Consider the following 16,093-nt stretch of genomic DNA (forward strand, 5'->3'; position numbering starts at 1 on the left):
GAGCAGCAGCAGCCGCACGGTGCGGGCCGGCTGCACAGACACGGACCTGCGAGAGGCAAACTGCCCGTGTGAGCAGGGAAGCCAGCCCCATCCCTCCGCAGAACGAGTCCAGCTGAGCTTTTTCCCTGTGGAGATTGCATCTTCCAGCTGGCTGAAGGACGGAGCTGTGGGAAATCAGAGGGCCTGGGGACGACGCAGCGGGGAAGGTGGCTGCTGCGTGGGATCTCACGCAACCCCGTCGGGCTGTCCCAGCCTGAGGTCTCCTTACACCCTGCTGGGGGCAGCTCTGAGACTCAGCAAAAGCACCCGCAGGAGAGAGGTCGCCTGAGCCGCGGGGTGCGGAGCCGGAGGGGGGGAGGCAGGGACCCCGCACGCGAGGCCGCCCGGATTCGCGGGACCTGCGATTTGCATAGCCCCGCCCAGGCGGCCCGCGCGGCCAATGGGAGGCGGCGGGGCGGGGCCGCCCGGGTGCGGATCCCGCGCGCTGCCCGCGGCGCGCCTCGCTCCACGCGGCGCCGCGCGCCCTGCCCGGGAGCCACGCGCGTCCTGCCCGCGGCGCGTCCTGCCCGCGGAGCTCTGCCCGCGGAGCTCTGCCCGCGGCGCGTCCTGCCCGCGGCGCTCTGCCCGCGGAGCTCTGCCCGCGGCGCGTCCTGCCCGCGGAGCTCTGCCCGCGGAGCTCTGCCCGCGGCACGCCGCGCGTCCTGCCCGCGGAGCCCCGCAGCCTGCCCGCGGAGCCCTGCCCCACGCGCGCCGGGACGCAGGTGAGTGGCGGAGCCCACGCAGCCGCCCGCCCGCCCGCGGCAGCGGCTCCCGGCGTTTCGCTGGTGCCGGTGCCACCGTCGGGCGGGGGCCGCCGGCGGGTGGCGGCGCCGGGAGCGGCGCAGCGCGCGGTTGCGGCCGCCCCCGGCGCCGTGTCCGGGCGCGTGGCGCCGGGGCCGGGGGTGCCGCGGCCGTGGGGGCCGGTGCGGGGGCGGCGGGACGGGGGCAGCCGGTGGCGGGCCGATGGCGACCTGGTGGCGAGCCGTCGGGCCCCTCGGCGGGGCGTGCCCGGGCATATCCCCGCGCCCTGCCGCCGTCCCCAGGGTGGGCGGCGGGGGGCGCCGGCGGGGCCCGTCTTCGGGCCGGGCTCGGGCCGGCCGCGCGTGGGTGCGTGAGTACCGCTGGCGAGTTGTGCGCAGCGGTTGGTACTCGGGTTACGCGCCCCTTCTCCCTCTCGCCGTACCTGTGCGAGGATGTTCACAGTTGTAGTAAGAATTGGAGGGAAAAATAGACGCTGCAGGTAACCGGAGTTGTTATTGCAAGCAAGACGGTGATGGTTATGAATGAGTAAACGTGGGGAGGAAAAAAAAAGAAAGGAAAAAAGAAAAAAAAAAGATAAAAATCAAAGGTTTCATGTAAATTGGTAGGAGTTTTGGAAGTCTTAGTTGAGATATCTCATGAGCCACAGACACCCAAGAAGGATGACCAGAATTTCATTCAGTTTATATGAACATATGTACGTGGGGGCCCTGTGATTGAAGGTATCCTGCTACTGAGGGTGTCTGCTCCTCTAGGATGCTCTATTCTTTCCCAGGCCCCATTTGCCCACCGCAGTTTCTCATGCAGCTCCTGCTGGTGTGGGCAGCCCTTCCTTGGGGCCTTTGGTGAGCAGCCGCTGTGGGCAGGGATGAGGCTGTGGCCGGGGGGGTGCTCTGTGGGACTCTAAAACTGAATGGGAACAACAGCGGAAACAGGAGTGATGCACCGTGTCCTGTATTGTGGGTGGTTTTGGTAGAGTTTCAAATATCTCCCTTTGCACTTGGAACGCGAGGAGCAGAAAGTGAACGCTGCAGCCCTGGGACTACTGCAGGGCAGTAAAGAGAGATGCAGCTTCTCCCAGGGTACCTCCCGTTCTCGTCTGCCGTTAGGATGCTTTCCTCTAAAGCAAATATAAGTTTCCAGCCACTCCATGCCAAGTAATTAGTGGACAATTTTGTGATCGGAACTTCCAAATGTGTTGGAAAACCTGCTGATTTCCAAAAAGAGCATGGGAAGATCCAGAGTAAGTCCTTTTTTCCCCCTATTTTGTTTCTCTGAGCAGTCTTCTGGTCCACCAGGCATCCCCTAGGGGTGGCAGGTCACTCCCCGCATGCTGGTTAGTATAGGAAGGCACACAGAAATGCTGCCCGGTGAAAAGGACTCCGGGTTAATGAACGCGAGTGGAGGAATAACTGAGCAAGAGGCTGGGGGTAGACATTGCCATATGCAAGACATGCAGTCATATTTTCCAAATAACCTTTCTTTTTTCCTCCCTCCTTTTCCTTTGCAGTTTTTATTTGGGATATTTGTTCTCTAGTTTTGTTTTTCAATACATACCGACATTCCTTTTGAGGTCCTTCCTGCTGGTGCCTCCTGGCTCTGCTAGGCGGTAACTTCATTCATGAGGCCGCCCGTAGGGATCTGCTTGGCCGGCCCCTTGGCTCGAGCAGCCGTGCCCAGGAGCTGTTCCCTGTGCGCGGACACAAGGGCGCCTGAAGCAGGGGTCTTGGCTCAGGGCTCTCCCAGCAGCGGGGGCAGGCAGAGACCCCCACCCCTTCCTCGGGGGGGGCTTGTGTGCCCACGTAGGGGTGGCCCAGGGCAGGGGCTCGTGGGGCTGACCTGCTGCAGGTCCTGCCCTGCCCAACCTCTGTACCTGCTGCGGTGGTGACATGGCAGGGACCAGGAGCAACATCGTTTGTAATTGACTTTTTTTTTTTGTGTACCCTTTCGTTTATTTCCTCCTTTTTATTCCCTACCACAATCTGTTAGCTGGACACAAAAGGGAGTTTATAAATAGTCCAGATTCCCATATAGTTTAATTTTTTTTGAAAACTTAGTTTACACTGGAAAAAGAGAATTAGAGCTCCAGAACTGTCACTGAGGTAAATGATCTGGGACTCGCACTGTAGCTTTGAGGAAATGCTTTTTTATCTGATGATGATGATCTGATGAAATTCATTCAGCAATTCACGTTTTTGCTGTCTCAGTAATAACGCAGCAGGGAGCACACCCTGCTCGCCCAACTCAGGCAAGTTGTCCCGTTAAGACGATAAAAAAGTACGTTAACAAGTTATGACTTTTAAGTTAGAAGATTTCGCATGTCTTGAAACAATGGCAGTACGTTTTGCTGCCTTCCAGCTGACAAGTACATTGATACCATACCATGTTTGTATTCCTCTTTGGCAGTCACCTTTAGATCCTCTGTAGTTTTCAGAGAGGTGGGAGGGTTTTGTTGTTTGTTTTTGTTTTTTACTTTCAGCTAATTAGGACTAGTCATTTTTGTTGTTTATTAGACAATCAGAAATTGCTGCTTTTCCAGGGCAGTGCTATGTGGTTTTTGATGTGTGCTTCATTTACAAATTAAATGTCTTGGTGTTCTGGTATTGTTAAAATAAGTTTTTTTAAGAAGTACCATCACTTTGAATTTCATGCCAGATATTCAAGAAAGCTTTCATTCCACTTATCATTAAATTGTGGCTTGAGAAACAGCAGGCCTGGTCTATGCTTCACAGTTTTGCTGGCGTGGTTGTGGTGTGATGTTTCCCCCACCATCCCTCAGCGATACCGTCATGCTGGCAGGTGTCCTAATGTACGCGTACTTGCACTGGCATAAGATTCCTTTTGCCTGTGTAACTTTCTCTATTTGGCAAACTGCTTTAAGCTGTGCCCCTCCTGGGGAGATAGTCTGGAAGGGATGTGTTCGTATCTGCAAACCCTTCTGACGTGCAGAAAAGTCTGTAAATTCACAAGAGAAAGAGGTCATGTCAGCAGAAGTTGTTTGCATTACAGTTTCACCAAGACTTTCTTTGTCATCTGTATTTCTTTCTTGTATTACGAGGACGCTTTGGAGAGCTGATAGGCAGGCAGCCTGAAGTCTTGCCTTCTTTTCTCTGAGTTCAGCCCCAGGTACCGGCGTATCGGCAGCGCTGGCTGGGCAGCCCGGTGTGGTGGGATCCTACCAAGGCCTGGGGGCCTGGGGCTCGGAGCAGCAGCCTGCCAGCCTGCTGGCGTGGTGGCTATCGCCTGTGCTCGGCCTGTCTCCTGGCTTTTTATTTCTCCTCCTTCATTCAGCCCGTAGCAGGAGCCTAACGCTGAACTTGAATGTTTGTCCTTTGACAGTGGCACAGAGGTCCCTCTTCACCACCTTCTGAGATGGTGACAAATTTCCTTTATTTATTCTATAGTGTCAGTAACCTTTACGCTATTTATAGGCTGTGATCGTGCCCCTCCCGAGATGTTTGCAAGATAAATTTAGCTCCCTTAGCTTCTCATTGCCGTATGTCTTCACGTCCAATCCTCGCTGGCTTTCGCTGCCTTTCCTTGTAGCAAGTGAGCCGCTGGCCATGTGCGTGAGCTGCAGTAAGCAGTGACTCACCTTCTAAGCTTGTCCGGGGCAGACTTCATCTCAAATGAATCCTGATGGTTCAGAGACTGGGGAGCCTGGCCAAACGTCTGCTTCCTAAAGGCAGTCTGCATGGGAGTGGTGGGGGATTAGACAAAGTCCAGAGACAGCCTGCAGAGACTCGAGGCTGCAGGACGCTTGTATCCGCGCCTGCTGGTGGAGCAGGTAGGATGCGAGGGGCTGTCGCAGGAGGGGGCGGCGGGGAGAGCTTGGTGGCCGTGCAGTCCTCTTGTCCCCCTGGTCTGCGCGGGGGTCTGGCAGGGTGCTGTCCTCCCGGCTGAGCCGGCCTCCTGGGGCCCTGAACAGGACAGCTCCGGCTCAAATGCCAAGTTTCCCAGGTGTTTCAGACTGTTCGGAGTGGTGCTCTTCAAAAGAGCATTTCCAAGTGTTTCCTGCTCCTGGTGGGTGTTCAGAAGTTAACGGGTCTTGCTGTCGAGGCAGGAGGAATGCTGTTTCTCTACTGGCTGGCTGCAGGAGGTTTGGAGGGAAGTGGAAAGAAGAGTGGTTCAGTGGGGGTGGATTTTATTCCATTTCTGTCATGATAAGAACCCACCTAGAATATACAGAAAAGCACAGACAACCCTGAAACTGTAAACAAGTCGCTTGGTTTTGTAGCTTTGGGTTTTGTTGCTTGTTCCTGGTGAATCTTCAGTATTGTGTTCTCCCCTGAGCCATGCTCACTGAAGGTGGAAATCATGTTTCCACTGAGGCCAGGGGCAGTTCTGCCGTTAATTTCAGCTGAGCCATTCATTCCCCTTGGAAAGGCTCTGGATGGTGTTTTGCAGGGAGATGGCTGCTTGTCTTGCCAGCCCTCTGAGACAGCTGCGAGTGAGTCCGTGTCGTGCTGAAAGCTCAGTGCAGCAGGAGCTCGAGCACCCCATACAGCCCTGGGCTGTGGCTGTGGGGTGGGGGCGCGTGTCCTGCCTGGCTGGGACTGCCTGTCGTGGCACTGGCCAGAGCGTGGCTGCCAGATCCCTGAGCTGGGACTCATCCCTCTGGCTGACAGTCTGGGGTGCCCCAAAATACAGCTGGAGCCAGCAAAACCCACTGCCTGCCTGCTGAACCAGTGGCTCAAGTGGTCACTGTGTCTAGCTTAATATTTCTTTTCTTCTACCTTGAGGGCTGCGGTATGGCAGCAAAATCAGGTACTTTGTCTGCAGCCTTTCTCAGAAAGCATCTTCTTCATGAGCTGTCTGTGCAGGCTGCCGCGTGGGTGAGAGCAGGCAGTCTGGCTCCTGCCAAAGTGACATTCTTGGTGCATAAGAAGTGCAGGCTGTCTTCCTGGCCAGTGTGGAAACTTTTGCCCAGAAAAGGGCACGTTGCTCCTCTTAAGTACTGGGACTTGCTATGACCTTTGTGCTTTTTTTTTGCCTCCCTTCTTCAGGTTCCGGCACCTCCCCAGCCTCGATGGACTGCAAAGAGAGTGAGGACCCGTATGAGCACAGAAAATGCACCCCATGTAGAAACTGCATGCCTGGGCAGGAGCTTTCCAAGGTAAATTGCTCTGGAAGGACTAGGAATCATCTAGCACCAAGGTATTTACGTTGCTGGATGAATCCTCTGCTAATTGTCATTAAGAAGGATGATCCCATACATTAGAAAGAGCTGATCCTCATTGGGAAGGGAAGATAAGCGGCTTCACTCACCTTGCATAGGAGGGTAAGAAGACAGAAGTAAAAAGTGGGGAGGAATTCCAGGTTTCTGCTCAGGTGGTTCTCTTTTTGCCAAAGGAAATCTGAATTTCCTCCCAGTCAGTAGCCCTAGGTAAAGCTGCAGCACTGTAGCCTTTCTGAGAAAGCTTTTTTCCTTCCTGAACTCTCCATGCAGGCCAAGCTGCAGGCTGGGTGAGCAGGAGCAGGATGCTCCTGCAGCGCCTGGGTCTGGCCCAGCCTTGGCCATGGCAGTCATGCTCAGTCCCCATCTCCAGCGCTCCCTCCTGGAGCACAGCCCTGCAGGGGTCTCCTGTCTAAAACGTGCTCCAGCGGCTGAGGCAGCCTGTGGGCTGCTGCTGGGCAAAATACGGCTTCCTCATGAGGTCAGGTCTAAGGTTCTCTGCTTTTGGCTGTGTTTGGAGGACCTTTTCACCGCTTGCCTCCAAATAGAGACGCCATTTCTTTCAGCATAACCTCAGGTTCTGAAGTGGCTTCTCACTGCTGCCCAACCTCGTGTCTTGCAGGAATGTGGTGATGGTACAGGAGGGGATGCACAGTGCGTTCCTTGCCCACCCAGGAAGTTTAAGGATAGCTGGGGCCATCACAGCTGCAAGCCCTGCCTGTCTTGCGCTCTCATCAACCGCATCCAGAAGTCCAACTGCACAGCAACGACCAACGCGGTCTGTGGGGAGTGCCTGCCGGGGTGAGTAGGGCCGGATCCTTGCTCCAGGCCAGCAGTGGTGGTTACCCCTGGGAGCACGCGGGGAGGGGTTGGCTAGAGGGAGCTTCATCTGAGGCCGCTTCTCACACGGTACTTAGGATGAGCCCTGGTGGTCCAGAGCTGCCTCTTTGAGGAAACACAAATCAGAGCCATCAGAAGGGAACCTGAAAGCTCCCACGAATGAGCAGTGGAGGACTTCAGGCCTGAGCTCTTCCTGTGGACACCAGGGTGGCCAAGCCCCAAAGGAGGAGTGTCTGTAGACCGCTACAATTAGCGGTCCCTGAAGAGGAGGGTAGAGACCATACCTCGAGTGATGGGTGCCTCTTTCCAAGCACAGTCATGTGGAGGAAGCTGTGGTTTCTTTAACTGTTGATTTTAGCTAATTTTTTAAGGAGTTCCTGAAGTGAAGACTGCTACATACAGCCCATGAAACGCCTGAGAGCTGCAGACCATTTCTTAGCAAGCAATGTGGTTTGTGACAGAGGAATGTCAGAGCTCTGGTTTTTGAATCTCTTCCCAGACCAAGTTGCTAGCTGGAGTTTTTCTGTGGTTTTGTGGAGCTATTAATCACCATCGCCCTCCTTTAGCAAGACCCGGGGAAGGGGGAGGAGGGAGGCGGGAGGCTGCTTCTGGGTGATGTCACTCCTTGGCAAAAGCAGCTACCGAAGTGAAAAAGTAGCTCTGAGCACTGCGTGAGCCGGCATCTGGGAGAGACGTGGTGCCTCGTGCCTTCTCGGCGTGCTGTGGCACGAAGGAGGCTCAGCTGCCTCTGTGCTGCTGCCGGCTGAGGGAGGCGGGCGCGTCTTCTCGTGGTGGGGTGGGCACGGGCCGGGTCCTGGCCCCGCGCTGCTGAGAACCCTCTCTGCTCTCTTGCAGGTTTTACCGCAAGGCACGGATCAGCGGGCAGCTGGGCTGGGAGTGTATCCCGTGCACCAAGCAGACGCCCTCCTCTGAGCCCCAGTGTAGGTGCCCCACAGCCCACCTCCTGTGGGTGGCGTGGCCCTTGGGCGCAGGGAGCAGGGGGACGGGGCAGGGCAGCTTCATGGTGCGCGCGTGAAGTCGTCGTGACCATGTTGAAGGCATGTGCTCGGATGTGCATTTGCACCATCCTTGAGCCATTGCTGCTTGTTCTCTCCACAACACTGAACCCCTGTCCCATGTGGGCCTGCTGGAAGAAGCTTGTTTGTTATATGTGAAGAGGGAAGGGGTGGCCCAAAGCCTTTGGGTCAGGTTCCAATACTTTGTGTCTGGTGTGTGTGCAGGTCGATCCAGAACAAACCTGGTGAAAGTAGCAGTCCCCACGGTACCTCCACAGGACACAGCCCTGCTCGCACTGACCAGCAGTGCCCTAGTCATCATTGTGCTGGTGCTTCTGGCTCTCTCCATCATCTACTGCAAGCGGTTCTGGAAGAGCCAGTGCCAGCGAGGTGAGTCAGTGCGTGCAGCATTTCTCTGTTCTCCCTTTGCTGTTTACACGTTTCTGGCCCCTTTGTTGCTGGTAGAGCACTGTCCTGAGCATTGAAAGTCAAACGTTCCTCTATTCGTAGAGAATAGATGGCTCGTCCTGCTTTTGTATCTGCACGAAGACACAGAGGAGCCTCCCTCCTCCTTAGTACCAGAATTAGTAGGAGGAGAATGTCATTTTGCTGTCAAAGTTGGCATTCTCTCTTGCTGGGGTTTCTCAAGGGCAGGCAGATGTTAAGTGGCTTCTTGCAGTGCAGGACCAGTGGGGCTGGAAGTGCAGAGGTAGGAAGGAGTATGTTTGATGGCCCGGGCTGGGGTGCATTCAGGTTGGCGTCCACCAGACGGTGGGCCGAGGAGCTGCTGTCTTCCAGCTTCTCGCCAGCAGACATACCATGCAGCTGAGGCCATGCTAGGGACCCAAGCCAAGCCTTTGCTCAGACTGGTTCTTCTCTATCCTCCAAGTCTTCCTGAGGACTCAGAATTTCTCAGGTCAGCGAGCAATGTTCCCCACGTCGGCTGCACCTGGCAGGTTTCTGTGTGAAGAGCAGATGTCTGGTCCCTGCTGCCTGGGCGTGAAGAACCTGAGCCCCTGCTACAGGCAGGCGGAAGGTACCCGTTCCTCTCGCTTTCCTCTTGGGGGGGAAGGGAGGACAATGCTGGGCTCCAGTTCACACAGTCTGAAGATAATCTGAGACTTTCTGAGGAGGGAAGATGGAGAGTGTCCAGGTTCCACCAAAATGAAATTTGGGGTCTTCTGTTAACAACTGCTTGCGGATTTTGTACCAGAAACACTTGCACTCAGCTCTGGTGGCTCTCAAGCCTCCATCCAGCCGTGTCCTAGCTGTCGCTGTGGTGGGGGTGGCACAGATGGGACTCAAAGCTTTGCAGGGGGGTTGTGGAGTCGTGGTGTTGGGTCAAGGGCAGAAGGCTGTGGGAGGTGGGATGGGGCAAGGCCTGCATTGCACTGAGTTGTGGCCCTTTCTTATTCCAGGTCCAGTGGAAGCGGTTCAGTTCATTTCAGAGGGAGAAGCCATCAGCCTCCAGCTGCCGCCCACACAGCCGGAGCTGGAGTTGCCGTCGGCTGTGGCAGTCAGCCCTGCCTCCAAAGGCCAGCTGGTGAGGAGCGTCCTGGAGAGCCAGCCCCTGGTCAGGAGCTCGGGCTGCAGCGACCGCCTGGCCACCGCCCTGGCCCCCTCCGACCTCAGGCCGGGCCAGCGGGGAGTGGCGGAGGCGCTGGCCCCCCTCTCCTCCTGCGCCTCTGAGATGCAGCACAAGTGGCCCCATGCCCCAGTGGAGTGCACCGAGCTCGACCTGCAGAAGTTCTCCTCCCAGGTGGAGTTTGTGGGCAGCGAGAGGTCGGAGGAGGTGGGGAGCCAGGCAATGCGAGGAGTCCCCAGGGAGGGGGGCAGTGCGGCGCTGGAGGCTGGGAGCAGCCTTGTGGTGGACCCAGCGAGGGGCCTGTCCCCCACCTTCCAAAACCCCACTGCTGAGAGCGGGGAGCGGCCAGTAAGTTCTTTCTCATTGCCTCTCTGACACACCATCGCATGTCCTCGGCCTTGGGCACAGAAGGCTAGTGGGTTAGGGACATGGGTTCCTAAGATTTAGGGTCATTAATGTCCAGGGTGACCTGGTAACTACCAAAAATGATTTGCCAGATGTTTCATGGCGTGTTTGGTGGGAGTAGGTGAGCATCATTTTCCATGGGTCATGTCAGAGCCCTGGAGCAGCTGGTAGCCAGCACAAGTCCAGTGTATCTCCCAGAGGAAAGGATTAGCGTTCTTCCTGGAGGTGTCTTTTTGAAGTGGATTTGGCCATCACTGCAGGTGGCGTAAGGTCACCAGCCCACAGAGGGCCATCAGCCACTGAGACAGGACCTGCTGGGATGGTTTCAAATGCTAAGAAGACTGGAGTCCGTTTATTCAGTGTATAAACCCACCTTTAGCTACGCATAGCTGATGTACTCTGCGGGTGTTTCTCAGACTCCTGCTCATCTAGAAAGCTGACCTGGCACCAGGAGGCAGTGATTCCTACTCCCACCCAGGTTTGCTTGTAATGAACCTAGTCATTAACATAATTGAGGTTCAGAAAATGCCTGGTAATATATATATTAACTTAGCTCCAGGTCTCTGTTCATGGAAGTAGTTTGCTGGGAGGCCCTAGGCGGTTGTTAGCTCCTGGGGTAGTAATGCTGAAATGACAAGTGCCATTGCTTTGAACCTCTGTGGTGGCCCTGGGAGGACTGACAGGCATTGTTGCTGTCAGACTGTCCCCAACCTCAGTGCCTTTATCTTGCCAGGTGAATGATGCCCAGAGCCTTGTGACTCAGATCAATAACACAATGAAGGGTAAGTGTCTTCCCAGCTTCATTTTTGCTCACCATGTATTGGGGTGGCAAAGATGCAGATTTTGAAAAGGAGCTCCTTCAAAAGCCTACCTTGGCTGTGCGGAGGTGCCACTCATTGCAGGGATGTGGGAACTTTCACTGCCTTTGGTGCTAATTTCCAGGTTAGATTTCCTGCAGTACTGTTCTAAGCGGCTTGAGGGTGTGTGGTGAATGGACCCCTAGTTACCGCCTGTTGGCAGCCGTCCCAGGACTGATCCAGTTCTGTGTTGCTGAGCTCTGAAAGCAATATTGGAGGAGATCCGTGCCATGACAAGTAGATGTTTCACCAGCTTGGCAGGGATGGGGGTTTGAATCTAGCTACTGCTTATTCTCACCCAAGCTGGACATGGTTTCTAACCCCACTTTACTGTATTGCTGCCCCCAGGTCTCCCTGTTGCAGAGCTGCCCCATTCCTTGGTGCAGTCACTTGCCTTCTTGTTAGACCCGTCCTTGAACGGTGTGAAGAACTTCAGCCACGTGGCACTGGAGCTGGGGGTCACACCCCAGTTGCTGGGACGGATATCTGGATTTGAGCAGCTCGTTGCTCACTTCACCTACTCAGGAGACTCGGTCACAGTCCCTCATCTGGCCCAGGCTCTGCAGCGACTGCAGCGGTTTGATGCCTTGCTCCTGCTGTGTGACCACTTTGCTCTCAGCCAGATTCAGGGCCACCAGTGCTAGGATAAGACGGAAGGGACGGAGGAAACTTCAAGCATTGTGTGTACTGGTACGGGAGAGGATCTGGTAGCCCTGTGGTCACGCAATCTCTCTAATGTGCATGTGGAGAGTATGTGGAGAGGGTCTTTGCATTGTGGAATAGAAGCACATGAGGAGTCTCCCTCCTTGGAGAAGAGTGGAGGAGCTGGGGAGGTGACAGTAGTACTGTGTATTCTCACAGCTGTCACTCCTGCCCCTTTGGGGCAGGTTGTGCTCAGCACCTCTGAGTTCATTTTTCTTCATCTGTACTTACACCCATGTCCAGCAGCAGAGCGGTGTCACAATTGCTGTGCTGCCCATCAGTGTGTAATAAGCCCTGTCCTTTGCGAGTTGCTGGCATCGGGATGAATTCTGTGAGGTCCCTGGCCACACGCTATGCAGGGGCTTGGGCTTGGTTGTGTGCCACTCTCTTATAGGGCCAATAATCACTTCTCTCCCATTCCAGCTTTTCAGAACGTTTTCCTTTGGCCAATACTGTGGTTTTTTTTTTTCTGGGTTCCTGTTGCTACTTCGAGTTGAAATTTTGTTTGCTCCTCCGTGTGTACTGGAGGCACTCCTCCTGAAGGAGGACCTGTGTGACCATTGCTGCTGTGGCAGGGAGAGCTGAGCAGTCAGTCTCTGTGCCAGTGCAGCATGTGGCATGTTTAAATTCATTTCTTTTACTTGAAATTATATAGTTTTCTTAAAGAAGTTCCAAGTTGATCACCAGGGTACTTTGATGTACAGTTGTGTTAGGTGCGGTGCTGTGCTGCTCCCTGCCCAGGGCAGTTTTTGCTCCCTGGTCTGCTGGTGACTGCCTCTACTCAGCTGTGTTGGTACATCCACCGACGGCCTCCTCGGTGTGGGTCAGGCATTGCAGGCTGATGTGGGGTGCAGCACAGAGTGCCAGAGGCAGGGACCCTCCTTTGCCTTCTGCACGGAACAGCTGGTGCCGTGCCAGTGCCAGGCATACAGGGGTCATCTACAGACTGAAGACTGCGACTGTGCTGCAGTGAGTGTTGAAGTTCCTGTGGCAGAGCAGGCTTGCTTTAGAATATTCTTTTTTTTTTTTCTGCCTAAAAACAAGCTAATTTTCTCATTTTTGGGAGTAGCTCTTATGCAGGGAACACCCTTCTGCATTTAGTTTGTTCCTGGAGGATTTGTCAGAGCTTGCAGCAGTTTCGCCTGTGTGAGGCTCCCCTCAGTTTTTGTTGTGGAGCTTCAGGGCAGCTTGCAGGTCTGGTGGCTGCCGTGCTGTTGTTCTCATCCGTCTGCCACCAGCTTCAGGGTCTCCCCGTGTCACACGGGGTTTGGCCGGGCGGTCTGACAAGTGGGGCTTGCGGGTCTGTGGTGGAGTGGCTCATGAGGCTGGAGAAGACCTGCGGTGGGAAGCTGTGCCCTGCCTGCCGGCAGCAGTGTCTCTGCAAGCTTCCCGCTCCAGGATTTTTGTCGGGGGCGAATCCTTGCGCAGCAGGCGAGGCGCAGGGAGCGGCCCTGCGGGGGCGGATGGGAATGTGGGGCCGCCGTCAGCTGGGGAAGCTGCCCCGGCCACCCGGCACGCGCCTGGCCCTGCTGCGCCGCCGCCTCCCGCGCCCGGGACGGGGATGCCTGTCCCACTGAGGTCATGGCGCGGAGCAGCTGAGCGGTCCTTGCCCGGTGCCTGGCTCCAGCGGGTGTTCGCTGCCTCTGCAGCCGGGGCAGGAGGCCTGGTGCGAGCTGGTTGCTTGCCAAGGAAGGCAGGAGGTGTCAGCCCCCAGCTTTGTCCCTGCCTGTTGCACCAGGACTACCAAAGCCTTTTACACCCTCCTCTGAGGAGCTCAGATGAGCATTGGAATGGACCCACAGTGCTTACTCAACCAGGACAGTGCCTGATCCCCCTGAAGATCAGAGTCAAAAATGCCTTTAGGTCAGCAGGGGCAGGTTTTTGCCTCTGCTGCCATGTGTCAGGGAGAACAAGTCTGTCTTGTTTCTTCCCCTCTTTCTACGCCGTTTTGTGCCTGCTGAGTTAGTTTCACTGCCCAGCTTTTTCTGCCCTGTCCTTGGGGTCTGTTGGACACCTCATGCCATTTCCATCCTTCCCTGGTGCTGCTGTCCCCTCGCAGCCTCCACTCCCAGCCCCTGTACGCGGCGTGGCTCCCGCAGGGCTCAGTGCCCTGAGTGCCTGCGCCCCAGGACCCGCAGGAGGTTTGAGCCACGGTGCTCGCCGTGTGTGTGTCCCTACTAAAGGCTGCAGCTGACGGCTGGCTCTGAGCACTTCTTCCTCCTGCACCGGGGCTGGCCGCGCTGTGCTCGACCCTGGCGGCATGGTGGCTGCCAGCAAGCGGCACTGTTACCCTGCCCGCCACCGCCAGGGCATCCCCAGGCTTTGCCTTTTATCTGACCACAGTACTTGGAAAAAGCAACCGACCTTCTGGGAACACAGCCCTTTGCTCAGATCTGCCCAAACAGCAGTATTAATAGCTGCTCTGTTTTTTTCCCCCCTTTTCTCCTGCTAAATGCAGTTAAGACTTGAACACACTCAGGATGTGGTCAGATAACAGGAGGCATGGACAGCTTCAACTGGATGTGACACTTTATCTCCTCCGCTGTTTATTTCTTTCGGAGTCATGGTCGTTTTATTGCTCTTTGCTTTGTGAGAACCAGAAATGTTAGACCTTGTACCCGTTTTTGGCAGGGGTGATGTACTTGGTCTGTTATGGAGCAGTCAGAAAAAAGTATTTCTAGTGTAAATGCAGCCTGGGGATAAGGTTTTTCCATCTGAGGTTTATCTGTGGCAGGGAGAGTGTGTTCGGATTAATCATGTAACAAAATCTCATTTTTAATCTCTTTATGGACACACTTCCAACGGGAATGAAGATTAATTCACCTACAGATGTACAAGTAAAAACATCCATGCAGCTTAACTAATCAGGTATGGCTTTGAACTTGAAGCAGGTGTAGGTGGATTGTCCTGCGTGTCCCTGTGTGTGTGTCCCTGCCCATCCAGTGGGGTGCAGGATGGCGGAGCGGGCTCCTCCTGTCCAGTGCAACGCCGTGGGATTGGGAGCAAACAGTGGCTAGCAACAGCCTGGTAAACTAGAAATGGAGTGAATAAAAAGGATGTCATCACTTGTGTGCTGCAGAGCCTCGTTGGGGGCCAGTGGTCTCTGTCCCTTTCTGCTCTTGCTGGGTGTTCCTGTAGGTGTAGGTGGGGTCTGCATTTGTTGTTGGTTTTTTGTTGTTGTTGTTCTTTTAAGGAATCAACCCCATTCCCCTAACAGTTTTTAAGGGAAACTTATATTTTAGCCATTTGAGCAATGTTGTTCACATTCAAAACCTACCTCGCCGTGGTGCTGAGGAGGCGGCACGTGGGGCTGCTCCGCCAGCCCTGCCTGGCGCAGTGGGAGCGCTGGGGTGGCCGCCTTGCGGCAGGTCTGTGGGTAGCTGTGTTTTAACTGTTTTAACTGCTCTTGAGAAGTCTCAAGCCTGCTCGGAGCCTTTTACACAGTCTCAGTGTGAGCTTCTGTGGATGGTGCTTCATGGGTGCTCAGTCCCACACTGTAGTATTGTGGAGTGGGCTTTTTAATGGCAGTGGGCACCGCAGCTCATGTCCCAGGGCTGCTCCCACCTGTGCTGATGTCCGTGGCCAGCAGCTGCCATCCAGCTGTGCTGTCAGCAGTCTGAGAATCAGCTGTGTTTACATGGCCTTTAATTTAGCCAGCTCAAGGCACTTTGGGCTGATCTTTCACAAGTCTAGCTGAAGTCCTCGGAAGAAGGGGGACCACAAGAGTCTGAAAGACAGGCTCTGGTGCTGCAATTTGGACACTGGCAAGCGGTGGCCATCACTGGGCAGCTGGGCAAGCTTGAGTTTCTTTAGCTGGGAACCAATAGACTTGGTACTTGACTTTTCTGCTTTTTCTTAATGGTATTTTCAGCACAATAAATGGAATGTAAGGGAAGGAAATTCTCATAGTGCATTTCAGCTTCAGGAAGCTACCAAAGCCAAGCTGGCATGGTTCAAAAAGAACTGAAAGAAATAAAATAATCCAGTATCTATGCAAACTTTAGCTGTGACTGAACAATGGAAATACTCTTGGGTGGTGAGATTTTTTTCTTATTATTTTTTTACAAGCAATTGTTTTGACACCAGTCCTGTCTGGAAGTCTGATTTACAGAAGAATTTGTGGTGGGTTTCAGTCCAGCCCTGTTCTGAAAGCTCCTAGGCGTACACTTAAAAATAGGCATGTATTTAAATCTTATTAAAATAAAGAAGCAATTAGTACATCCTTGGGTGCTATTCTTGAACAGGGTGCTTATAAGAATTCACTACACTCTCACACAAGTGGGCAGTACTGAAGAAAACTTTTTACAATATGGGCACACTCTGAAAAGTCTGCAAGTGCTAGGGGGAGATGCCCTGTGTGTTTTAGATTACTTAATGCGAATTCTGGTGCTTTTCTAAAACTAAAAAAATAATTTTTCTGTAGTCATAGTTTACCGCTGGGAATACATGATAATTTTTATGGTGGATGTTCTGTTTTCTTTAAGGTTATGAATAGGTTATTTATATTTTTGTAAATCCTTTGTCATTAGCATTGTAATTCTGAAGTTTGTTTCCATTGTTTTTTTGGCGTGAAGTTTGTATTCAAATAAAACAGTGACTGAAACTCCTAAGTTTTGTTAAACAAGAGGTGTCTGAGTTCCCCACATTCCACCCAGACATAGTGCTGTTGAATGCTGTGTGCTTGTAGTTAAATAAATTCCAGAGTTGGAGGTGA

The 16,093-nt window shown here is 54.1% G+C and overlaps 1 protein-coding gene across 4 annotated transcripts; it reads left to right on the forward strand.

The window, feature by feature from the left end:
• Window positions 1–351: 351 nt before the first annotated feature.
• Window positions 352–16,093, forward strand: EDA2R (ectodysplasin A2 receptor). Of its 4 annotated transcripts, none has more exons than XM_083798038.1 (10): window positions 352–617; window positions 676–761; window positions 5,805–5,914; window positions 6,597–6,775; window positions 7,670–7,755; window positions 8,056–8,220; window positions 8,720–8,866; window positions 9,249–9,763; window positions 10,554–10,602; window positions 11,026–16,093. In XM_083798038.1, the coding sequence occupies exons 3-10, from the start codon at window positions 5,828–5,830 to the stop codon at window positions 11,319–11,321; spliced, it is 1,524 nt and encodes a 507-aa protein (XP_083654164.1). In that variant the 5' UTR covers window positions 352–617; window positions 676–761; window positions 5,805–5,827; the 3' UTR covers window positions 11,322–16,093. The 4 variants fall into 4 exon arrangements, with proteins under 4 accessions (XP_083654164.1, XP_083654163.1, XP_083654165.1 ...); XM_083798037.1 differs by having other exon boundaries at window positions 508–559; window positions 633–761; XM_083798039.1 differs by lacking the exon at window positions 352–617 and having other exon boundaries at window positions 641–761.

This window comes from Anser anser (assembly GCF_964211835.1).
Source record: "Anser anser genome assembly, chromosome: 13".
Taxonomy (NCBI): Eukaryota; Metazoa; Chordata; class Aves; order Anseriformes; family Anatidae; genus Anser; species Anser anser.

What these genes read in the sequence shown, in the direction of transcription:
- EDA2R (XM_083798036.1), top strand. Translation starts at nt 4,438, where the DNA reads ATGGTTCAGAGACTGGGGAGCCTGGCCAAACGTCTGCTTCCTAAAGGC. An exon ending in GAAGAGCCAGTGCCAGCGAG is followed by an intron (nt 8,221 to 8,719) that starts GTGAGTCAGTGC and finishes CTATCCTCCAAG; the next exon opens with TCTTCCTGAGGACTCAGAAT. An exon ending in CTGAGAGCGGGGAGCGGCCA is followed by an intron (nt 9,764 to 10,553) that starts GTAAGTTCTTTC and finishes TTATCTTGCCAG; the next exon opens with GTGAATGATGCCCAGAGCCT.